The 19,321-nt window shown below is 39.3% G+C and overlaps 2 protein-coding genes and 1 long non-coding RNA gene across 5 annotated transcripts; 2 read left to right on the plus strand and 1 right to left on the minus strand.

The window, feature by feature from the left end:
- Window positions 1–1,454: 1,454 nt before the first annotated feature.
- On the plus strand, window positions 1,455–3,165 carry atpsckmt (fATP synthase c subunit lysine N-methyltransferase). Its single transcript, XM_053883438.1, has 4 exons — window positions 1,455–1,886; window positions 2,061–2,198; window positions 2,696–2,746; window positions 2,902–3,165. The coding sequence occupies exons 1-4, from the start codon at window positions 1,638–1,640 to the stop codon at window positions 3,091–3,093; spliced, it is 630 nt and encodes a 209-aa protein (XP_053739413.1). The 5' UTR covers window positions 1,455–1,637; the 3' UTR covers window positions 3,094–3,165.
- LOC128769594 (uncharacterized) lies at window positions 1,926–4,300 on the minus strand. Of its 2 annotated transcripts, none has more exons than XR_008416408.1 (3): window positions 4,155–4,300; window positions 2,846–3,044; window positions 1,926–2,764 (listed from the first exon to the last, which is right to left on the minus strand). It is a non-coding gene; the product is annotated as an uncharacterized LOC128769594 (long non-coding RNA). The 2 variants fall into 2 exon arrangements; XR_008416409.1 differs by lacking the exon at window positions 4,155–4,300 and adding an exon at window positions 3,112–3,172.
- Window positions 3,256–18,905, plus strand: LOC128769592 (E3 ubiquitin-protein ligase MARCHF6-like). Of its 2 annotated transcripts, none has more exons than XM_053883437.1 (26): window positions 3,256–3,619; window positions 5,377–5,476; window positions 6,542–6,615; window positions 6,687–6,830; window positions 7,435–7,507; window positions 7,589–7,763; window positions 8,155–8,395; window positions 9,304–9,362; window positions 9,497–9,529; window positions 9,606–9,657; window positions 9,995–10,053; window positions 10,130–10,210; window positions 10,469–10,537; window positions 10,666–10,740; window positions 10,850–10,984; window positions 11,066–11,185; window positions 11,695–11,795; window positions 11,880–12,017; window positions 12,553–12,736; window positions 13,331–13,400; window positions 13,486–13,667; window positions 14,308–14,442; window positions 14,799–14,888; window positions 14,972–15,104; window positions 15,480–15,615; window positions 17,303–18,905. In XM_053883437.1, exons 1-26 carry the CDS (start codon window positions 3,601–3,603, stop codon window positions 17,382–17,384), a joined length of 2,760 nt encoding a protein of 919 aa, XP_053739412.1. In that variant the 5' UTR covers window positions 3,256–3,600; the 3' UTR covers window positions 17,385–18,905. The 2 variants fall into 2 exon arrangements, with proteins under 2 accessions (XP_053739412.1, XP_053739411.1); XM_053883436.1 differs by having other exon boundaries at window positions 8,155–8,410; window positions 17,303–18,904.
- Window positions 18,906–19,321: the final 416 nt, after the last annotated feature.

Below are 19,321 nucleotides of genomic sequence, written 5' to 3' on the forward strand. Positions count from 1 at the left end.
TTTCCTGTAAATACAATGATGTTTCCACAAAAGATGCCATCATCATACCCATTTTGGAAACCTGGACACTTCCTCTGATATTATGTAATGTACATAACAACCTACCCCACGTTGCACTACAATATTGTATATATTTGTAAATATGTTATGATGACTACCTGTTTGCACAAACGTTTACGTATTTCTGTTTTTTCACTAACAACTTAAGAGCTCCAATAACGGTGGAGCTCTTATGGTGGGCTCCTGTCTGAGATCAATAAAGCTACCTTTTAAAAAAAAAAAAAATTTCTACTGAGCAAAGTTCCACATCACACCGCCTCTTTTCCAGCCATCATATTTCTGTTGAGCAAACTGTCACTGAGCACATGTCCAACAAGATTCGAACTACAGGTGTTCTATTTTGGCTGCTCACCTGTCCATCTGTCTTCAGTGGACATCAAGTGATGTCTGGTAATGAAAATCTGGGGCAATGTATGTCTGCTTGCATAGTCATCAGTTTCTTGCATATTGCAGAGATCTTGCAAGGAGCGCTTCCTTACAGACCGTCGGGAACTTCCATATCGGTGTTTCCTAAGGTCCACAGCATCACCCTGCCATCAACATATTTACAGTATATTGAGCAAAGTGTCCTGTATTCAGTATTTTGTGTGTGCTGATACACTGATTAAAAACAATTTATAGTGTAAAAACCAACTACTGTGTGATGTGATTAACTTCTGCAAATATGTTATTTCAGAGTAAGATAAAATCATCCACTGTATATTTTCCATATGTATTTGTCATGCATATTCTAAAATACAATATTTCCGGTGGAGCAGAAGAAGGGTCCTGAGAGGCCAGGTGGAGGAACACAGAACATGTAGAGTCATATAATTGTCTTGACCTGTATTGATGCATCACAGTAGATAGTTGCATTAGATACTTGGAGCTGATTTACTTTCATACCCTGAGAAATACAGCTCGGCACACATTGAATTGAAATTAAGTTAAAAAAGTATAAGTGACAACTATGAGGTCTATTTTGATTTTTATGAGATAATAAAATAAAAACAATATACCGTACGTGTCAGCCAATCACGACGCGTCTTTCGGCTAACGCGGAAATGGTAGGAGCGATTTGCTACGGGAGAAAATTCCTTCATGGATGGAAAATGAATAAAAATGTATCTGGATGTGTATAAGTGACTACTATGGGGTATATTGTGATTTTTGTGCGATATAGAATAAAAACAATATCCCGTACGTGTCAGCCAATGGCGACGCGTTGTTCCGCAGACTGTGGAGAACGGACATAAACTTCGCGATTCGATGACAAACATCGTATTTTGTAGATTTATGTATGATATAAATGCAATGCGTTTGGTAGAAGGCGCCTTGAAATCCTTTACTTCAATTTCCTCTGACTCATTAAAACATAAAAAATAAAAAAAATCGTATATGCCGGATGTGACGTCATCAGTCCGCGGCAGGTCGGACACATTTGGTACCTATACCGGCGACACTTCTTAAATGGAATTGTTGTCCATTTAAAATCACTACACACTTTGACTGTTATACAACCGGTTTGTTTTGGTCTATTTAAGTAATTAAGCATCGAGTTTGATTCATGGAGGCTCACCTTTGGGAAGCGCGGTGACATGTCCAACGAAAACCTGATCACGGACTCAAGGAAGAGCAGGAGCAAACTGGGTCTGGTTGTAACTGGGGTGATTGGAGGGTCACTTGTGGCTCTGTACGCGGTCAGTGGCCCGTTTGTGGCACCTGCTTTGAGAAGAATCTGCCTCCCGTTCGTCCCCGCGACCCCTACCCAGGTGGAGAACGTCCTCTGTGCTCTGCGACACAGGAGAGGGACTCTGGTGGACATCGGCAGCGGAGATGGCAGGATTGTACGTTCAGTACATTAAGTATACGTTGTTGTTCCGACTGAATTTTTGTGGAAAGTTGTGCATTGCCTCCTGCGCATCAGGATGGCTGAGTATCCTAAAATGTCACCATCACTCCTAGTGTTGTAAGTTTTGTTTTTCACTTTTCACTTCTTTGTTTTTCCTGTTATCCTGTAGGTTATTGCCGCAGCCAGACGTGGCTTTCAGGCATCTGGCTTTGAGCTGAACCCCTGGCTGGTGTGGTATTCCCGTTATAGAGCCTGGAGAGAAGGGGTCCACCAATCCACCGCCTTTCATATATCCGATTTGTGGAAGGTCAGTGGGGTGGTACTGACTTCTCAATGCACCAGCAGCACTTTTAGGACGATGCCCAAGCATTGTTGTGTTTTACATCTAAACTATGGTAGCTGCAAACCTGTCAGAGCAAATCTGCTGCTGCTGCACTTAAATAAAATGGTCTAAAATCCAAACATACATAATCATATGTTGCAGCTTTACCAAGTCATGCGCTGAGTATTGTCACTCGTGTTCGCTTCTATGAGGAGAAAAAATAAATTTATCTAAACACAGCATGAGAGCCAACTCGTTGACCTTTACCTGATTCAATTTTGTGTGCTGCAGGCCGGCATTTACAGTGAAAAGAAGCAACCGTTACCGAGTCCATGATGATAAAATTGTACAGTACATTGTATTGTTACAGTAACCAATTGTTAATCTTGCAACCTAATATACCACACAGGCACAGTCGTTGGGCCCATAATAGAAAACACGTGGTTGAAGAAGCTAAACATGCTTTCCTTGTTCCTTTCCAGGTCAGTTTTTCACAATATTCCAATGTTGTCATCTTTGGAGTTCCTCAAATGGTAAGTTACTTGTGTCATCTGTAAAGTTCCCATACACAGCAGAGAATATACCTTTGTTGTGTGAAATGTGTTGTACGATAATATGAAAACCTCACTTACCAAGCACTTTTTTGCCAATCTGAATGAACATGGATGTCAAATGGTTGTTTGTGCAGATGGAGCAGCTGGAAGTGAAGCTGACTGATGAATTGCCCAGCAGTGCCAAGGTGGTGGCCTGCAGATTTCCCTTTCCCACCTGGGTCCCTGAACAGACCGTCGGGGAGGGCATTGACACTGTTTGGGTGTATGATGGCAGGACCTTTAAATCAAATGAAACAAGATTATATCAGGGCAATAAAACGACATAGATTTTGATGCTTACATACCAGAAATGTTACCATGTCTTTTATTACATTTCCAGAATAAAGCAACATTATAATATGTGGGATATTGCTTTGGTCCAAAGAGGTTTTTATTTCTTTAATTCTGCAGACAATAACAAATAGAGTGCCTTCAATTGATAACAGAAACATCCGTAGTTCACACTTTAACATCTATAAGTGCCCTAAAGGGAGCTATCATGTGGTTGTATGTATGTATGTACGGATGCATGTATGAGTTAGTTAAAACGAGCGCTTCCCATGATGGTCGTTGACTTGTTGCGTTGTTCTGCCATCTTGTGGTGGAAACATTGCATGACAACAACTTACAATACAACGGGCTAAGTGAAATGTGTCGATTTGCCACGGATTCCTGGAAGGTGAGAAGAAACGAGTGGTGCTTCGTGAACAAAGACCCGACATGTTAATAGGGGGATAGCAAAGTCACACTCCCTGCCTGGCCACGGAGGATCTTCGAGAGAAACAACAGCCCAGATGGACACTGCAGAGGACGGTGGGTTCACGACATTACTTCACATCATAAGTTGCCCTAGCACGTATAGTTGATTTGCTATTGGTAGTAAAATGTTAATGTTCCCTGTCCTACATGCGAGATAATGTCAAGAACTCTTTTTAATCGCCAAAGTTTGTGGACAGTTAGCCATGCATAGCACGCTAACTAGCTTTAGCTTCGCTGTTTCACGACCAGATGTTTTACTGTGTTTTCCTCTTCAGAGCAGTTTTATTTCAAGAGCACCAGGGTAGATGGTACGTTAAAGTCGAGTGTCATTTTGTTTTTTTTAATTTGTTTTTTTTTTTTACAATTTCTCTAGAACTGTTACCGGAAATATTGAATCTGGTTTTAGTAAATATCCGTGGAACGCAACTTCAGCAATTCCGAAATAAATTGTACACAAGATGATTTCTTTAACCACTTGTACTGTGCACTTATACTTTTACGTTGCAGCTATTCAGTTGTGTTAGCATCTATGAGGAGAAAAATTCAACTTATCTAAACACAGCACGAGCGCCAACTCGTTGACCTTTACCTGATTCTATTTTGGTTACGTGTGCTGCAGGCCGGCATTTACATTGAAATGAAGAGAGAAGAGATGAATGAAGAGTTGAGTCTCTGTGATTTGACCTGTTACAGTAACCGATTGTTAATCTTGCAACCTAATATACCACACAGGCGCAGTCGTTGGGCCCAAAATAGAAAACACGTGGTAGAAGGCGCTTGTAATTGTTTACCACATGTTCTGGTTTTTTTTAGTAGCAAGTAGCTTAACATAGATTTTTGTGTGTGTGTTGAATCAAAAGTTCATGTTGGTGCACACTATATACTGCTACTACTACCACTATTACCGCTAATAATAATACTAATAATAATAATAATAATAATAATGGATGTTTATTTCACTCTCCTCTAACACTGTGTAAAGGCCTTACATGATACATATAACATTTGTATGATCACTTCCTTTAAATGGCTTTATTATTGTAACATTACATCCTTTTCAGTCAATATTTCTTTTTACATGTCACGGAGATTGAAAGGGAGCCGAGTGAAGAATGGTTCTTATTATTTTTGCTTTTTATTCCAACTTGTCCCTTTTTTTCCAAACAGTGCTTGTGTGTAACTGTGCTTCTTGTGCCTCTGTGAAGTCCTTTATGTCGTGTTGTGTGTTATCAGTTGGCTACTTCTGATCTTTGAAGTCCCTTCTCTAGATTGAGGTTTCTATATCAGATACATTTTCTTGAAAGCCCCATGTTGTTTATGCTTATCATTTCAGTCATCAATGAGTTCCATGGTAATTATCCTGAAATATATTTCTGGAAAAATCTATTTATTATAGCTTTTTTTTCCACAATTTCAAGGTCATTGTATGAACAATAACAATGAAATGGCATATAGTTACACTGATTGTGCAAAAGGTTGTTGTGTGAAATTGCTCAATTTTCTGGGGATCACAATATTTGTCCAGGAATATTTTTTTGTTTTTTATCCATTTGTTTTTGTATACTACACCTAAGCGGTCATGCCCACAGCACATATTCATCATGCAGTTTAATGTATTTAATTATTATTTGTTTTAAATGTGAATTGTGATTTGGCGGTGTTTCACAAATGCATCAGAAATTCCAATTAAATTGTTGCCAACATTTGTTATTATGATCATTTTTGAAAATGTCAACAAGATCAAATTGGATGCTCAACTTTAACCTTTGATCCCCAGGGTGAGGATCATGATGTTTTTGTCTACTTTTCAGGAGACATTTGTCGGGTTTGTCGGACTGAAGGGACCCTGGACAAGCCCCTCTTTCACCCCTGTGTCTGCACCGGCAGCATCAAATTCGTCCACCAAGAATGGTTGGTTGTTTTCACAAATGTTTTCTTGCTTCCGCTTCTACATGTACGATGTAGTTACTGCTTCTCACAAGGAGATGGCGGACTGCAACTTCAATCTGAGCATCATTGGTGTTTGCTTCTATCGCAGTTTGGGAGTATATAGGGTTTTAAAACCGCCCCCTGTCAGAGAAGAGGGAGGCAGCATTATGGAGTAGGGGAGGTGGGTGTTTGTGGTCCTGCTGTAAACAACTGTGATGTTGCTGAGCCATAATAATGATCATTGTTGCTTCAGAGAAGAGAATGAATGTCTCCAATGGATGAGATGAACTGTAAAAGTTATGTAATACACTATGGGCGTCGCTAGGTGGCATCCCAAAATACCAATTACATGAGTGTATGTAGTTCCATCGTCTTCTTGTAAATGTTCTTATTTTCAGTGAATATTCAGATTCTTATTCTTCTATATTCTCCAACCATTTTCATGCGACAGCCTTCTGAAATAGTCATATGGAAGTGGAATATTTAATTGGAAAAAAACGCACAGGCTTAGCACACAGGACTTTTTGTACGACTGTATCTATTAATATGCTCATTTATGATTTCATAGAATTGTTCTGCATTTTAACTGTGATGCAATGTGATTGGCTGATTCCTTTTTTGGAAATTGATCCTTTATACCAATCTCATCTACCACAGCCATCTCCTGCGCACTCCAGCAAACATGTTGTAGAGACGTCACATGGCACATCCACTGACTGATAGAAACTCAGGACTTTTTATTAGAGTTGGTTTGGTATTTTGCTCTTTAATTTTTGGTATATATTTTTTAAATGTACTGACTCACTTGAAAAAAATCACAGTATTCACGGACAGATTTTTAACATTAAAAGTGTATTCTGTCAGTAATTTAGAAAAAGAAAGGAAAAAAAATTATTGGTAGGTGAGGCTATTCAGAAAATCTGTGCGCAGTGATGGACCAGAAAATCAATCAATAACCCTCTAATTTTATGTCAAGTGAACATAGGTGATTATGCTGCGAATTCTTGGATGTGTCTAGTAAGAAGTTCAAATCTCTGCCCTCCTCAGCTTGCTGCAGTGGCTGAAACACAGCAGAAAAGAATACTGTGAAGTATGCAGTCACCAGTTTGCATTTGCACCGAGTGAGTATTTCACTGTTTATTATAATTATTCTCTCTTTTTTTCTTGCTAAGTTTGTTTGTTTTTCTTATAGTTTACTCTCCGGACATGCCGTCTCGGTTACCCTTCCAGGATATCTTTTCAGGTCTGGCCATCAGCGTGGGAAGAGCCATAAGATACTGGTTCCACTACACTCTGGTGGCCCTTGCTTGGCTTGGTGTGGTGCCCCTCACAGCATGTAAGTATCATATAAACTTGTGCCACAGTCAAGGAACTCTCCAGGCTCCACTCATTCTTGCATCCATATAGTCTGCGCCTTTGTTGCGATAAATATACAAAGGAGGAAATGCAAATTATTATTCCCATGTTCCAGCTATGCTTTATTTTAGAAATCAAAATTGTTGTCCTGATGTGCTTGTGTGTGGGCATTGTGGAGGCTGCTCAACATGTAGGGACCGGTGGCAGCATCAAAACACTCTCCTATACCACAAAAGATTGCCAGTGCTGAGCACATGAATGTGTTGCACATGAATGGATGTGCTGTGGACTGCTCCAACTTGCAGTGGACTTGTTGGAATATTTGTTTTTTTTGGCTTCTTTCCTTTCCCAAAAGCAAACCATGCTTCTATTTTAATTTGCAAATGGAATCCTAGCACATGACTTGGCATTTTATCAAATGTCAAGATTGTGCTCACAGACTGAAATGTAAATAAGAGCTTTGGAAACAGCTGTTCTGACTCGCCAAAAAGTCATTTGATTTGTGAGAAGCTTAGCATCAACAAGTGATTGTGAAGTGACTTTGTTCAATTATGTCCTAATTTTTCTGATAATTCCTTCAACAGGTCGCATCTACAAGTGCTTATTTATTGGCTCTCTGAGCTCTCTCCTCACTCTTCCGTTAGACATGTTGTCAACGTAAGTGCACTGTCATCTGTCACTCTCTTGTTCTCTTTTCGTCTCTGCACTGAAGTTCAGCACTATCCTGTTGTGCTGCAGACAAAACCTGACTGCTGACTGCCTTCAAGGCTGCTTCGTGGTCACTTGCACGCTCTGTGCCTTCATTGGTCTGGTGTGGCTTCGTGAGCAGATCATCCATGATCGTGACCCCCAATGGTTAGGGCAGAACCCTCTCCCTCTTGTTCCCCATCGTCCACCAGCAGCACGGGATCAGGTTAGTTCTGCTGTTTTGCTTTTTTTTTTTGAAGTTTTTATATCAAATCAATATTCAAAATAACATGTTCATGAAGTTATTTAGTCTGATATCTGATATCTGATATTTGCCATAGTTCTTCCATCAAACTTTGTTTCTTAAATCATATTATTAAATTGTATAAGCTACAAATGGAAGCTGTAAAACACTGAATTAATTTGCTACAATCATCATCCAGGATTCTTTATAATTCTGTTCCTCAGACAGTGAAATATCAAATTCAATTTCGAAGTCCCAAAAAGAAATTGTTATATATGTACTTTACTTTTACTTCACTTAACTGCAGAACAAAATACATAATAATAATAATAATAATAATAATAATAATAATAACAACCATATTTCTTTTCAGGCTCCAAGAGTTGACAATGCCTTTGATGACGCTTCAGATGAGGAGGAAGAAGTCGACGACCGTCCAGTTTGGGGCTTAGTGGCTGATCTTGAGAATCATGACGATATTTTGGCGGCTCTTGATGATGATGATGATGGTGATGATGAAGAAGAAGAAGAACCAGATGAGGAGGATGATGTTGATTTTGATGACGAAGATTTCAATGAGGAGTGGGGAGAACAGGACAATATCAATGATGATGGTAATGAAGGACAAGGTGAACATTCATTTATTTATTTTTTATTGGGGACTTGTTCGTCAGGGTCATTGTTGAAGTTTGCTATTGGTGCTGGTCTATTCTTGTTCACCTGCAGTACACTATAGATTTTCTTTATTTATTCTCTGCATGTATTGCAGCAACACAGTTTTGTGAAGAAAATTAACATAGACAACATCCACCAAAGCAAGGAAGACTTAATGCAAGTGGCTATGATGGAATGATGCATTCTATATGGGAAGCCATGTAGTATGTTTGACCACCAACAGTAGCAATAGCTATGCAGATTCTCCTCGCTGAATGGAAACGTTTCTGAAGAATAAAGGTCATTCGCACTTCTGTGACTTACAGTCAGAGTGGTTCTCTCACAGTAACTGATCTCTCAGCACACCATGATGCTGCTTCCACCCCAGTGATCTGTTTGCATAACACAGTCCTGGTGATGACGTTCACCCTGTCAATGCCATACCGTTAAACGTCCTTCACCATTTTGCGAGTGAGAATGTGCAGCACTTTTACTCTCTAACCCATAGCTGTATTTCAAAGCAATGTCTCAATGTCTTGTAGATCCGGCCACCAGTCTGGACTTTTTCCACAGAAAAGATATTCAATTGTTTCCTAAGCCAGTGTGAAGATGACAGAATCTCTCCTGTTGATGCTATGTTCCATCATGCCTCAGAGCTTCCCTGAATCCTCAAAATGAATGTCAATGTTGCCACTCTGTAAACCGGCCTTAAAATTTTAATTTATCCAACTATATAAAACACATTTTCAGCCACTAGTTTTTGCAAATGCAATCATTTTATCAGATATTTTATATTTATTCTCTGCATGTATTGCTCTAATACAGGCACTAAATCTTGTATTTCCTTCTTTTTCCCTACTTTTCAAAGGCTTGAACTGGAATGCTGTAGAGTGGGAGCGTGTTGCGGAGGATCTGACATGGGAAAGGGTGAGTGAGTTCAGCATCATCCCTCCACCTGCCCTGCTGATAGTATACTGAAAGGAGATTGATTTTCTGACAGTCTCTGATGCTGCTATGTTTTAATTTCTTGGGCCCTGTTTACATAATTTTCTTGTTTGCAGATGTTGGGGCTTGATGGCTCTCTTGTTTTCTTGGTAAGAGACACCTTTTTTGTGACCAAATGTCCTTTAGACATCAAAGTAACAAAGTAAATTTTTGTATTTCTTTTAGGAGCATGTCTTCTGGGTTGTGTCCTTGAACACTGTTTTCATTTTGGTGTTTGGTAAGTGACGTGGACCAATGTTCAGACTGAAGGCGGAATTGAGATAAGAATTGAGATAAAATATACATATAAGTTCTTTTTAATGTGCATGGTGTCAGGTCAACTGGTTGGTTTCCCCACAAACCTTCACCTTGCCTTCTCGAAAAACGTAGCTGCAAAAACAAAACAATGTCATTGTCTATAAATGGGTTTAATTTCTAATGGCATGCTGAGACTACTAGACAAATATTAGAAGGTAGTTGATTCAAAGGACCGCACATTGCACAAAGCAACAAACTGTATTGTCCAGCTTTAAAATGTAGTGGGTTAATTCAACCTGTTTCTGATTACTTTCCAGCCTTCTGTCCGTACCACATTGGTCACTTCTCTGTAGTTGGTCTGGGCCTTGAGGAATATGTAAGCTCACAGCAGATCATTGATCTTTGTTTATTGCACTTCACTGACCTTCTCTAAAACACTTTTTTCCTGCTAGGTTAAAGCTTCACACTTTGACGGCCTCCTTGCCACAATCATGGGCTACGTTGTGCTGGCTGCAGCTCTTATGTGGTGCCACGTATCCTTCAGAACAAACTGCTGTTTCAAAGGGTTACAGTGCATACATTTATTTTCAAGACTGGTGTGAATAGAATATTAGATTTCTGCGCAGTTTGTGGATGAAAATGATTTTTATGGAGATAGGCTTGACCTTCTTGCCCGTCCATCAAGTCATCCAGACTCAGCTTGTGGTTGCCATATGACGGCATGTAGTATTGGGTTTCATGCAGAGTTCTGTCATATATAACATATGTTGGGTCCTTAATACGCGCCTCAGGCTTTGGCAGCATTAGTGAGATTCCACCGCTTCAAACGTCTCCTGGGAGTCTGCTACATTGTTGTCAAGGTAAAACTGAGATTATAGGAGTGCACTGTTTTCATCATCCTGTGAATGTGTTTACTGTTTCACCTTTCAGCATGAAACCAACACTCATACTGATTGTGCTTCAGTCAAATTATAATCATTTGTTTCAGGTTTCTCTGCTGGTTGTCATGGAGATTGGCTTGTTTCCCCTGATCTGTGGCTGGTGGCTGGATATTTGCTCATTGGTAAGTTGACACACTGTTGCGCCAGAAATGTCGGCAGCCAAAACCATGTATTTATTTTATATTGATGTAGTTATCAGCATTCGTTTTGACTGTTGCTCGTGTGTTGCAGGAAATGTTTGATGTCACCCTGAAGGACCGGAGTGAGAGTTTTAACTCCACTCCTGGCACTACCATATTTCTCCACTGGCTGGTCGGCATGGTCTACGTCTTCTACTTTGCCTCTTTCATTCTTCTACTCAGGGAGGCAAGTTTTTCAACTTTGATTCATTGTGCACTATTTGTTTTAATTGAAATAAACACATCATCTTAATTTGCTTGTTCTTAGGTTCTACGCCCTGGTGTCCTATGGTTCCTACGGAACTTGAATGATCCAGACTTTAATCCTGTCCAGGAGATGATTCATCTCCCCATCTACAGACACCTGCGGAGGTTTATGTTGTCTGTGGTGAGTCCACTACAACAGACTTAAACATATGATGAACAGCTTCCAAAAAAAAGCATGAAATAGTTAGTAGCTAGAAGTACTTTAAGCCCTGTTCGTACTACATTATTAACCTTCTAAAAATAAATATGATATTATTGATAATATTATCAATATGAAATTATACTTTCTTTATTGTCATTGCACAAAAACATATCACTTATTATGGCAACGAAATTTCGGTCTGAGGCCTCTGGGTTCCAAAACCGAAACAATATGTCCAAAATGAATAAATAGATAAATACTTATCAGACGATGTACATTTATATACCAAATATAAACAAATAAACAGTACTGCAGTTATTGCCGTATTGCATTGTAATTCTGTGTGCCACAATCGTTTAACATATAGTCGCAACCCTGCACTTGTTCTCAAAATATAATTTACATTTAATCACTCACTATCAGTGTGATGAAGCTCAAACATGTCCAAATGTTTCACTCTGCAGACCTTTCTGGTTGTTCATTTGTAGGTGGTGTTCGGCTCCATAGTTCTGCTGATGCTTTGGCTCCCCATCAGGATCATCAAACTTTTCAGTTCCAACTTCCTGCCTTACAATGTTATGCTCTATAGGTACCTGTAATCAATCAATCTGAATGTAAGTCGGTGTTGACACTGCGAGCGTGACATTAACTCGATGTTCCTCCTTACCTGCAGTGATGCTCCTGTAAGTGAGCTGTCCTTGGAGCTACTTTTGCTTCAGGTGATTCTGCCGGCTCTACTGGAGCAGGGACACACTCGCCGATGGATGAAGCAGCTCATTCACGCCTGGACTTACACTGCAGGATACATGCTGTACGTTTACTTATGCAGTATTATCTGACTCAAGCGTATGTTGAAGTTTACATTTTGCAACCTTATCTTCTCAAGGCTCAATCTTTTTAGCAGTTTAAAGAAGTAGTACTTCGCATTAAGTTACCAAGCAGCATTCTTTCAATATTGTTGAATAAAAGAGGAACATAGTGCTCAGGACTATACTTTAAAGTTTTTTTAACCTCAAAATTAAGACTTCTTTTATGTTTCTTAACTAAAGTTATTTCTTGTTTACACGTCAATTGTTGAACGTTTAGCTCAAAATGTAAGCGGCTTCAGAATTTCAGAATGTTACTAATGACAGTCACTGTTGTAGTAATTCAGTAGTTCGCTTTGTTTTCTGGGGAGTGAATGTTTTGGAATTTCGCCCAGAACTCTATGTGGTCATGATGATTTCATTGCCGACTGTGTGCATCTGGAATGGTTTGTTACCATTTGTCCACCTTGTGTAGAGATATGTGATGGTAATATTGGGTATGTTACCTGGAATTAATTCCTCATGTTCCCCACTCCACAGAGACCTTCACTCGTATCTGCTTGGGGACCATTCAGAGGATGATGACGTACACGTCCGCTTCCGAGCCGGCCGCCGTAATGAAAATCATTTCCATGGTCATCACGCTGCCCGTCATGGCCGTCTGCAGCAGAGAGGCCATGCTGACTTCAGGCCGTACCACCCACCTCTTAACTTCCCCCTCAAGGTCATTACATATAATGTGCATTTCTCTGGTTAGAAAGTTAGAAATTAAGCTCTTCAATTTCTGTTTGTGATTTACTAATGTTACTGTTGAATTGGCAAATTATTTTGGCATGAAATATTTCACTTATTTTGACTGGTGACAACATTTTACCGCAGAGAGTGCCATCTGGTGGCCTCTGAGATCATTGACTACTGTGTCATGAAACCTCATCTAACCATCACTACTTAATAGTTCCGTCATTAAAAGGTATTTAACTATAAAGTTGACCACTCAAGTTTTTGATGAAGAATAGCCAGGTTTATGTGATGTCCAATATGTGTGGAAATTCTTTGATTGTTTTGGAATTTACACAAACATTGCAAATTCAAGTGATGTTTTCAACTAACATTCAGGTCAGTGCAAAAAGTACACAGGTACTTTTCCCCTCAGTTTGGTGAGAAAATGAACACTGTCCCGCGCTGTGTGTGGAAGAATTAGACTGACATGGAGAGGTGGCAGAACCACTTTTCTTTATAGTTTGGTATCATCTGTTGCTATTGCTATTACTTGGGGGTAAACCAAACAATCATTGGTTACCGTGACATGTCTTTCCAGATCCTTCTGCTGATGGTTTTCGTTTGTGTCACACTGCTGCTGGCCAGTCTTCTGTGCTTGACGGTGCCTGGTAAGTCTGAACCACCAGCAGGGCTACTGTCCTTTATCTCTTCTTTTACTATGGTTCCTTTACTCCTCCCTCCCTTCATCCCCAGTGTGCGTGGGCAGAGGATTCATGTCCTTCTGGATGGGCAGTACTGAGGTGCATGAGCTGTACACAGCGGTCAGCGGCCTCTACATCTGCTGGCTTTCAATTCGTGTTGCTTCAGTGCTGCTATCTTGGATGCAACAGGATCCGACAGTCATCCTGCACAAGGTCCATGAGTGGGCTTTCATGGTAATGTCTCTGCTCCCTTATTTAGTCTTTATAATTCCATTTTGCTTCAATGTTGAAGTATCATTTCCCCCGTTGTGTCAACGGTTATATGTACAAGCGTCAAAAGATGTTCTCTTGCGGGGCAAGTGGAAAGTGAACTGTCACAAATGTCAAGCCCCCAGCCCCACAAGCTGTATGTGACCACCAAGGACTGGTAATAGTGGGGTCCCATCATGTAGAAAATGCAGTTTGACTAATGCAATACAAGTTAAAATTGAGAAAAGTTTGCACCCTTTAAAAACAAAAATGCATCACTTATTTTGTGTTAGTATTACTCATACTATTTTTATTTTGCTGTTATACTTTTTTTATTCCCAGTTTAATATGAATCTCTTCTGATATTCATCTTGTGATTACATTTTCACCTTCAATCTATGCTCCGCTTGTATCAAATCTTTATTCACTTGTAGATGTCTTACCGGTAGATGTTTTTGATTTTATGCTAAAATATATGCATTGTAATTCAACCATTATGAACGCTAATCCCAAACATATAAACAGTCTTTAACAGCATTTATGTAATAACAGTTGTATTAAATTGGTCTGGTTATTCAGATACTAGATGACTTGATTCACTTGGAAGCTGTCATGGTCCTCTCAGATTGTGAAGACCGTTGTGGTTGCTGTGCTCCTGGCTGGAGTCATCCCCCTGTTGCTCGGACTCCTGTTCGAGCTGCTGGTCATCGCTCCGCTCAGAATCCCCCTCGACCAAACGCCACTCTTCAACCCCTGGCAGGTGATGTGACGACACACACGATGTTTAATCTTCACTCCTTGGCTCTTTGGGTTTGAATGTATTGAAAGTTCATAGGTGTAATGGATATTCAGAGTCAAAGTCAACAGTTTTCTACTGAACACAACGTCAACTATTTCATTGTATTCATTTTTTCTTTTTCTCATACTATGAATTAATTTGAACAATAGAGTAAGTCTCAATATGTCTACTTTTTAAATTCTATAATTCAGTTTTGAATTCGGCATCTTGGCGCCTGTATTCATTCATTCATTCATTCATTTATTTGTAATATTTTCCTTTAAACGTTCACCCGACTGGCAGCTGAATCCTTTTAACTTTGTGGATTTGTGTTGTAGGATTTGGCTCTGGGTGTGCTTCAGGCCAAAATCATTACTGCTTTCACACTGATGGGTCCTCAGTGGTGGCTAAAGACTGCGATAGAGCAGGTGACGACACAAAACCATTAGCTTCAGCCAGTAAGACAGCGTTACAGCAATAAATGCTTCATAGATGCCATTCTCTCATGTAGGTTTATGCAAATGGACTCAGGAACCTGAACCTCGTGTACATTGTGCGGAGACTGGCAGCTCCTGTCATTTCTGTCCTCCTGTTGATCCTCTGCACTCCTTACATCATCGCGAGAGGAGTGGTTCCTCTGCTGTGTGAGTCTTCTCTCTCTTTCTTAAACTGCAAACTGTAATAAAAATGGTTCAGTAACACTGGCAAAGCCATGGAATTGAAAAAAATGTATGATTAAATGTCACTATATCCAACAGTGAATAATTACATATACACTTTATTCCACATTCACACATTCATCTCCTTATTGTGTCTCATCTGCTTTCATTTCAATTTGCACATCCGCTCTCGAGGTACATATGCCACACCAACTCTATTCCCCTTTGGTGTTCCACATGAAAAAAAACTGAAGACTTTCATACTAAATCATGTTCCAAGTACCATTTGTTATATGAGGAGCACCAGGCATTTTGTGAGTGTCAGCTAAAGTGAAAGTGATCTTTGTGTCCACTGAGCAGGCGTGAAGCAGGAGACGCAGACACTGGTGGAGAGGCGCATCTATCCTTGCCTGCTGATGGTGGGCATCATGTTGGCGGTTCTGCACTTCCAGGTTCGACAGTTCAGGCGTCTCTATGAGCACATCAAGAATGACAAGTACGTGGAAACAGATCCTCACGTTGTGTTTCTTTCTACTCTCTATTGCTGATAATTATAATAATAATAATAATAATAATAATAATAATAGAACTTTATTACATCACCTTTCACAACACTGTTCACAAAGACCTTTTGTTTGTTTTATTTGTTCCTTGTTTGTTAATGTTGGTGTCCATCTGTCTATAAAGACAGATCCCTTGCACAATGATAAAACATACTCAGCGTTGACTAACTAAGCGGCTTCTTGGTGTCATGTTAAACGTTTCCTGAGCCAAGAAAAATGATTCACCTGTGTTGGTTAATCATAATTCAGGACTCATAGTCGATATGGCTTTAAAAAGTTCCAAATTGTCAATGAAGGGTGTGAGCGATCGTGGCGTACCAATAAGGTATAAATGAGAAGAGTCAGAATAATGATCATATGAATCATATGAAGGACCACTGCAGATTGGAGAAAGGTTTGCTTCTGTGGATTAAAACCTAGGGTTTTATCGCCAACAATAAATCTCAAAACTCTCCCCTCTACTTGCTTCTTTCTCTTGTTTTTCAGAAACAATACTTACGCCCCGTATTATCTGACTCAAGTTTACGTTTTGCAACCTTGTGTTGTCATAGGCTCAATCTTTTTAGCAGTTTAAAGAAGTAGTACTTTGCATGAAGTTAACAAGTGGCATTTTTTCAATATTGCTGGTTAAAAAGGGAACATAGTACTCAGTACTATACTTCTATATACTATATATACTATATATACTATATGTATACTATACCTCAAAATTAAGACTTCTTTTGTTTTTCTTAACTAACGTTATTTCTTGTTTAAACGTGAATTGTTGAACGCTCGGCTACACAGCCCAAAATTTAAGCGGTGTGATGCGAGGAGAAAGTACACAAACGGAAACAGCATTTCTAACCCACTGGCAAATTCTCTCCCAAGTTCGTGCAAAGTTCATTTTTTGGTTTTTGATATGTTTGAAGTACCGGGCATGCAAAAATATATTCATTTTTTTTATCAGTATCATTCCATAGTTCCAAGAAAACCCCGATAAAGAGTGTTTTCCACTTAATATAAGTCACTGTTACATCTGCTACTCATCCTTCAGCTTCTGTTGGGATGATAAGGTGGGGTACAGATTTGGATCATAGTGGGCTGTGAAGGTGTCATATGAGGAAATAAAGGATTGCTGTTAAAAATGTAGAACACATTGAATGCTCATTGAAGTTATGTTATACATTTGTTTACAATATTTATTATTTTGAGTGAGCTGTCTTACTGCTTTGTATTATTGCCTTCTCCGTCTTGTCCTCCCCACACCAATACAAATATAAATATTTCCTGATAATTCTGCATCATTGTTGTCTTTACGTTCATGAAGAGTTTGATGCAACTATGTGACGCAGCTGTGAACACAAGAGAAACCAAGGATTATTGGAGCTGGTTTTGCATGAAAATTCTGATGGGACCCATCCACACTGAACCATGTTGAAGCATATAAAATGTTTTTATAGACCAAAGTAGGGGATGCTGTAATGAACCCTGATAATTCTGGGAGATTGTTGCTGGTTGTTTTAGACTTGAAAGGTGGGGTTTTTTGGTGGAAACATCCCAGATTTATTTTTACACTCATGTTTAAAAAAAATCTGTCAATATTTTGTCAAGAAATGTTTTACTCCTCTGCTTTATCAGGTACCTGGTCGGACAACAGCTAGTCAACTATGAACGGAGGAACATCAGGGCAGCGTCCAAACCCTCCAAGGCATCCACGTAGAGAAGCTCCTCTGCTCTTCAGGTGGATCTGCCCGGCAACAAAACATTTCAACTTGTCAACATTTCGTTCAAGATTCGTTTAGTGCAACAATGAGCCATACCTACTGATGACTGTCCAAAGATATATGTATATTTTTAACCTCAGATGGAGTCGAGGTCCTGGACGACGCAGACAGGAAACCAACTTCATGTTGTCATTTTAAGAAAATATATTTTTTTAGAATTTTTTTCTTTATTTACAACACGTCCAGTTGGAAGATCATCTAGGCTTCTTTTCCAGACACAATTCTTTTTTTTTTTTTTTTTTAAACTGGCTTCCTGTCAATGACGTTTTAGATAGATTAGAAATGTCCTCACAAAGTTACTGTTACTTAAAAACGCTTATTAGACATTTCAGCTCAATGATTGTCAATCAAGTCAGCCCTCCAGAACAGGCACATTTTCGTCAGGTGGTCACATGGTACAGATGAGCGCAAGGTCGCTGAAGCACTGTTTTAGCTGATCACAGTTTTGGGTTGGGGGTTAAAAGTTGTTGGTGTTTTTTTTCTTATCTTCTCACGTTTGGATTACTGGATCGTTTGAATGAATATGAATATCTAAGGAACGCTGCTTGTATTTTTTGGCACATACTGAAGCCATTTATGTTAGAATTCTGTGAATTATTTCGTTGATATTTGTCAGTTAACTCTGGCAAATGTCAGGTGCTTTTTAGGGGCCTGTGTTTTGGAGGCTTCATTCTGATTCTACTACTGTTCAACTGCACAGTTTTGATACTTGTATTCATTTACACGAGCTTGTGAACGACTGAAGCAAACAGAATAGACTGTTTGGGTTGGTTCCTGCTTGAGGTTTGAGGTTCCTTTCTGCACCCTGATCATTCACCACACTCAAAATGAAACTAAACTTCTGCACTTAGCCTTCATTTTTTAAACTTTTATCTTATTATTCTCTCTTCTCCAAAAAAATACTCACACAAACCAACTGAATATATGTTTGTCTTTATTGCATTTGGATGAATTTATGATGTGTTTTTAAGTGCCTGAATAGATAGATAAACCCGTTATTTCACTAGCTTTGCTGAAGTTTCCTTCAGTTCCGCTTCCTGCCACTGGTGTCGCTATTTAGCAGAGCTTTCTTGACTGAGTCACTTTATAGGAGCATGGACCTTTACTGTATGACCTCTACTGAGTGTCCCCCCGAATTTCAAGTAACAGTTTAGAACTAGCTGAATATTTCATGTCAGCTCTTTGTTGCTGTGTCCTTCATTTCATCATCACTTCTGCATGTATGACCCCCCAGATGCAGGTGTTGGACCCTTCCCTTTGTGGTTTTAAAAAATGTCTGCCTCTCTGTTCAATATGAGATTCAAGTGACCTTAACTGTTGGCTGCAACATTTCAGTTTCCAGAGTCAAATGATTTCTATTGTTTTTTAAATGTGAAAATGCAGTTTCTGCACAGCTGTCATATGAGATGGAAACAAAAAGTTCCAATAAAGCCGATGTCAAATGTTGACCTGTGTCTGGAATGGATGATTCATGTGAAATATGAATTCTTTAAAAACCTCCTCTAATTTGATTTAACAAATACAATATATACATTACTGAATTGTTTCTCCCTGAAGAAAAGACTATTTTGACTGCACACATTTCAAGTTTTTTTTATTTATTTTAAAATACTTGTATTAATAGACATTAGTAAAGCAGCAAACCTTGGACAGGATTTAACACAAATACCACTGTTTTTTTTTTTTAAGTGCCAGATCGGGATGACTGAACTCAGCCTTTAAAACAGGAAGTGGAGTTATTAGTGCCTAAGCCAATTAGTCCATCTGAAGCTTCACCTTAAATCCTGATGAACAGCCGGTGACACTCTGACTCGACTTTCTGCCACATTGTTTTGTATCTTTTCAGTCCTTTGGGCTGAATTGGCTATAAACA

The sequence above is a fragment of the Synchiropus splendidus genome, chromosome 13 (genome assembly GCF_027744825.2).
Source record: "Synchiropus splendidus isolate RoL2022-P1 chromosome 13, RoL_Sspl_1.0, whole genome shotgun sequence".
Lineage (NCBI taxonomy): Eukaryota > Metazoa > Chordata > Actinopteri > Syngnathiformes > Callionymidae > Synchiropus > Synchiropus splendidus.

Excerpts from the sequence above, each read along its gene's own strand:
- atpsckmt (XM_053883438.1), top strand. The coding sequence starts at position 1,638 with ATGTCCAACGAAAACCTGATCACGGACTCAAGGAAGAGCAGGAGCAAA. Across the intron at positions 1,887-2,060 it reads GCAGCGGAGATGGCAGGATT|GTTATTGCCGCAGCCAGACG; the intron begins GTACGTTCAGTA and ends GTTATCCTGTAG. Across the intron at positions 2,747-2,901 it reads TCTTTGGAGTTCCTCAAATG|ATGGAGCAGCTGGAAGTGAA; the intron begins GTAAGTTACTTG and ends TTGTTTGTGCAG.
- LOC128769592 (XM_053883436.1), top strand. Across the intron at positions 7,764-8,154 it reads CACCAGCAGCACGGGATCAG|GCTCCAAGAGTTGACAATGC; the intron begins GTTAGTTCTGCT and ends ATTTCTTTTCAG. Across the intron at positions 15,616-17,302 it reads GAGCACATCAAGAATGACAA|GTACCTGGTCGGACAACAGC; the intron begins GTACGTGGAAAC and ends CTGCTTTATCAG.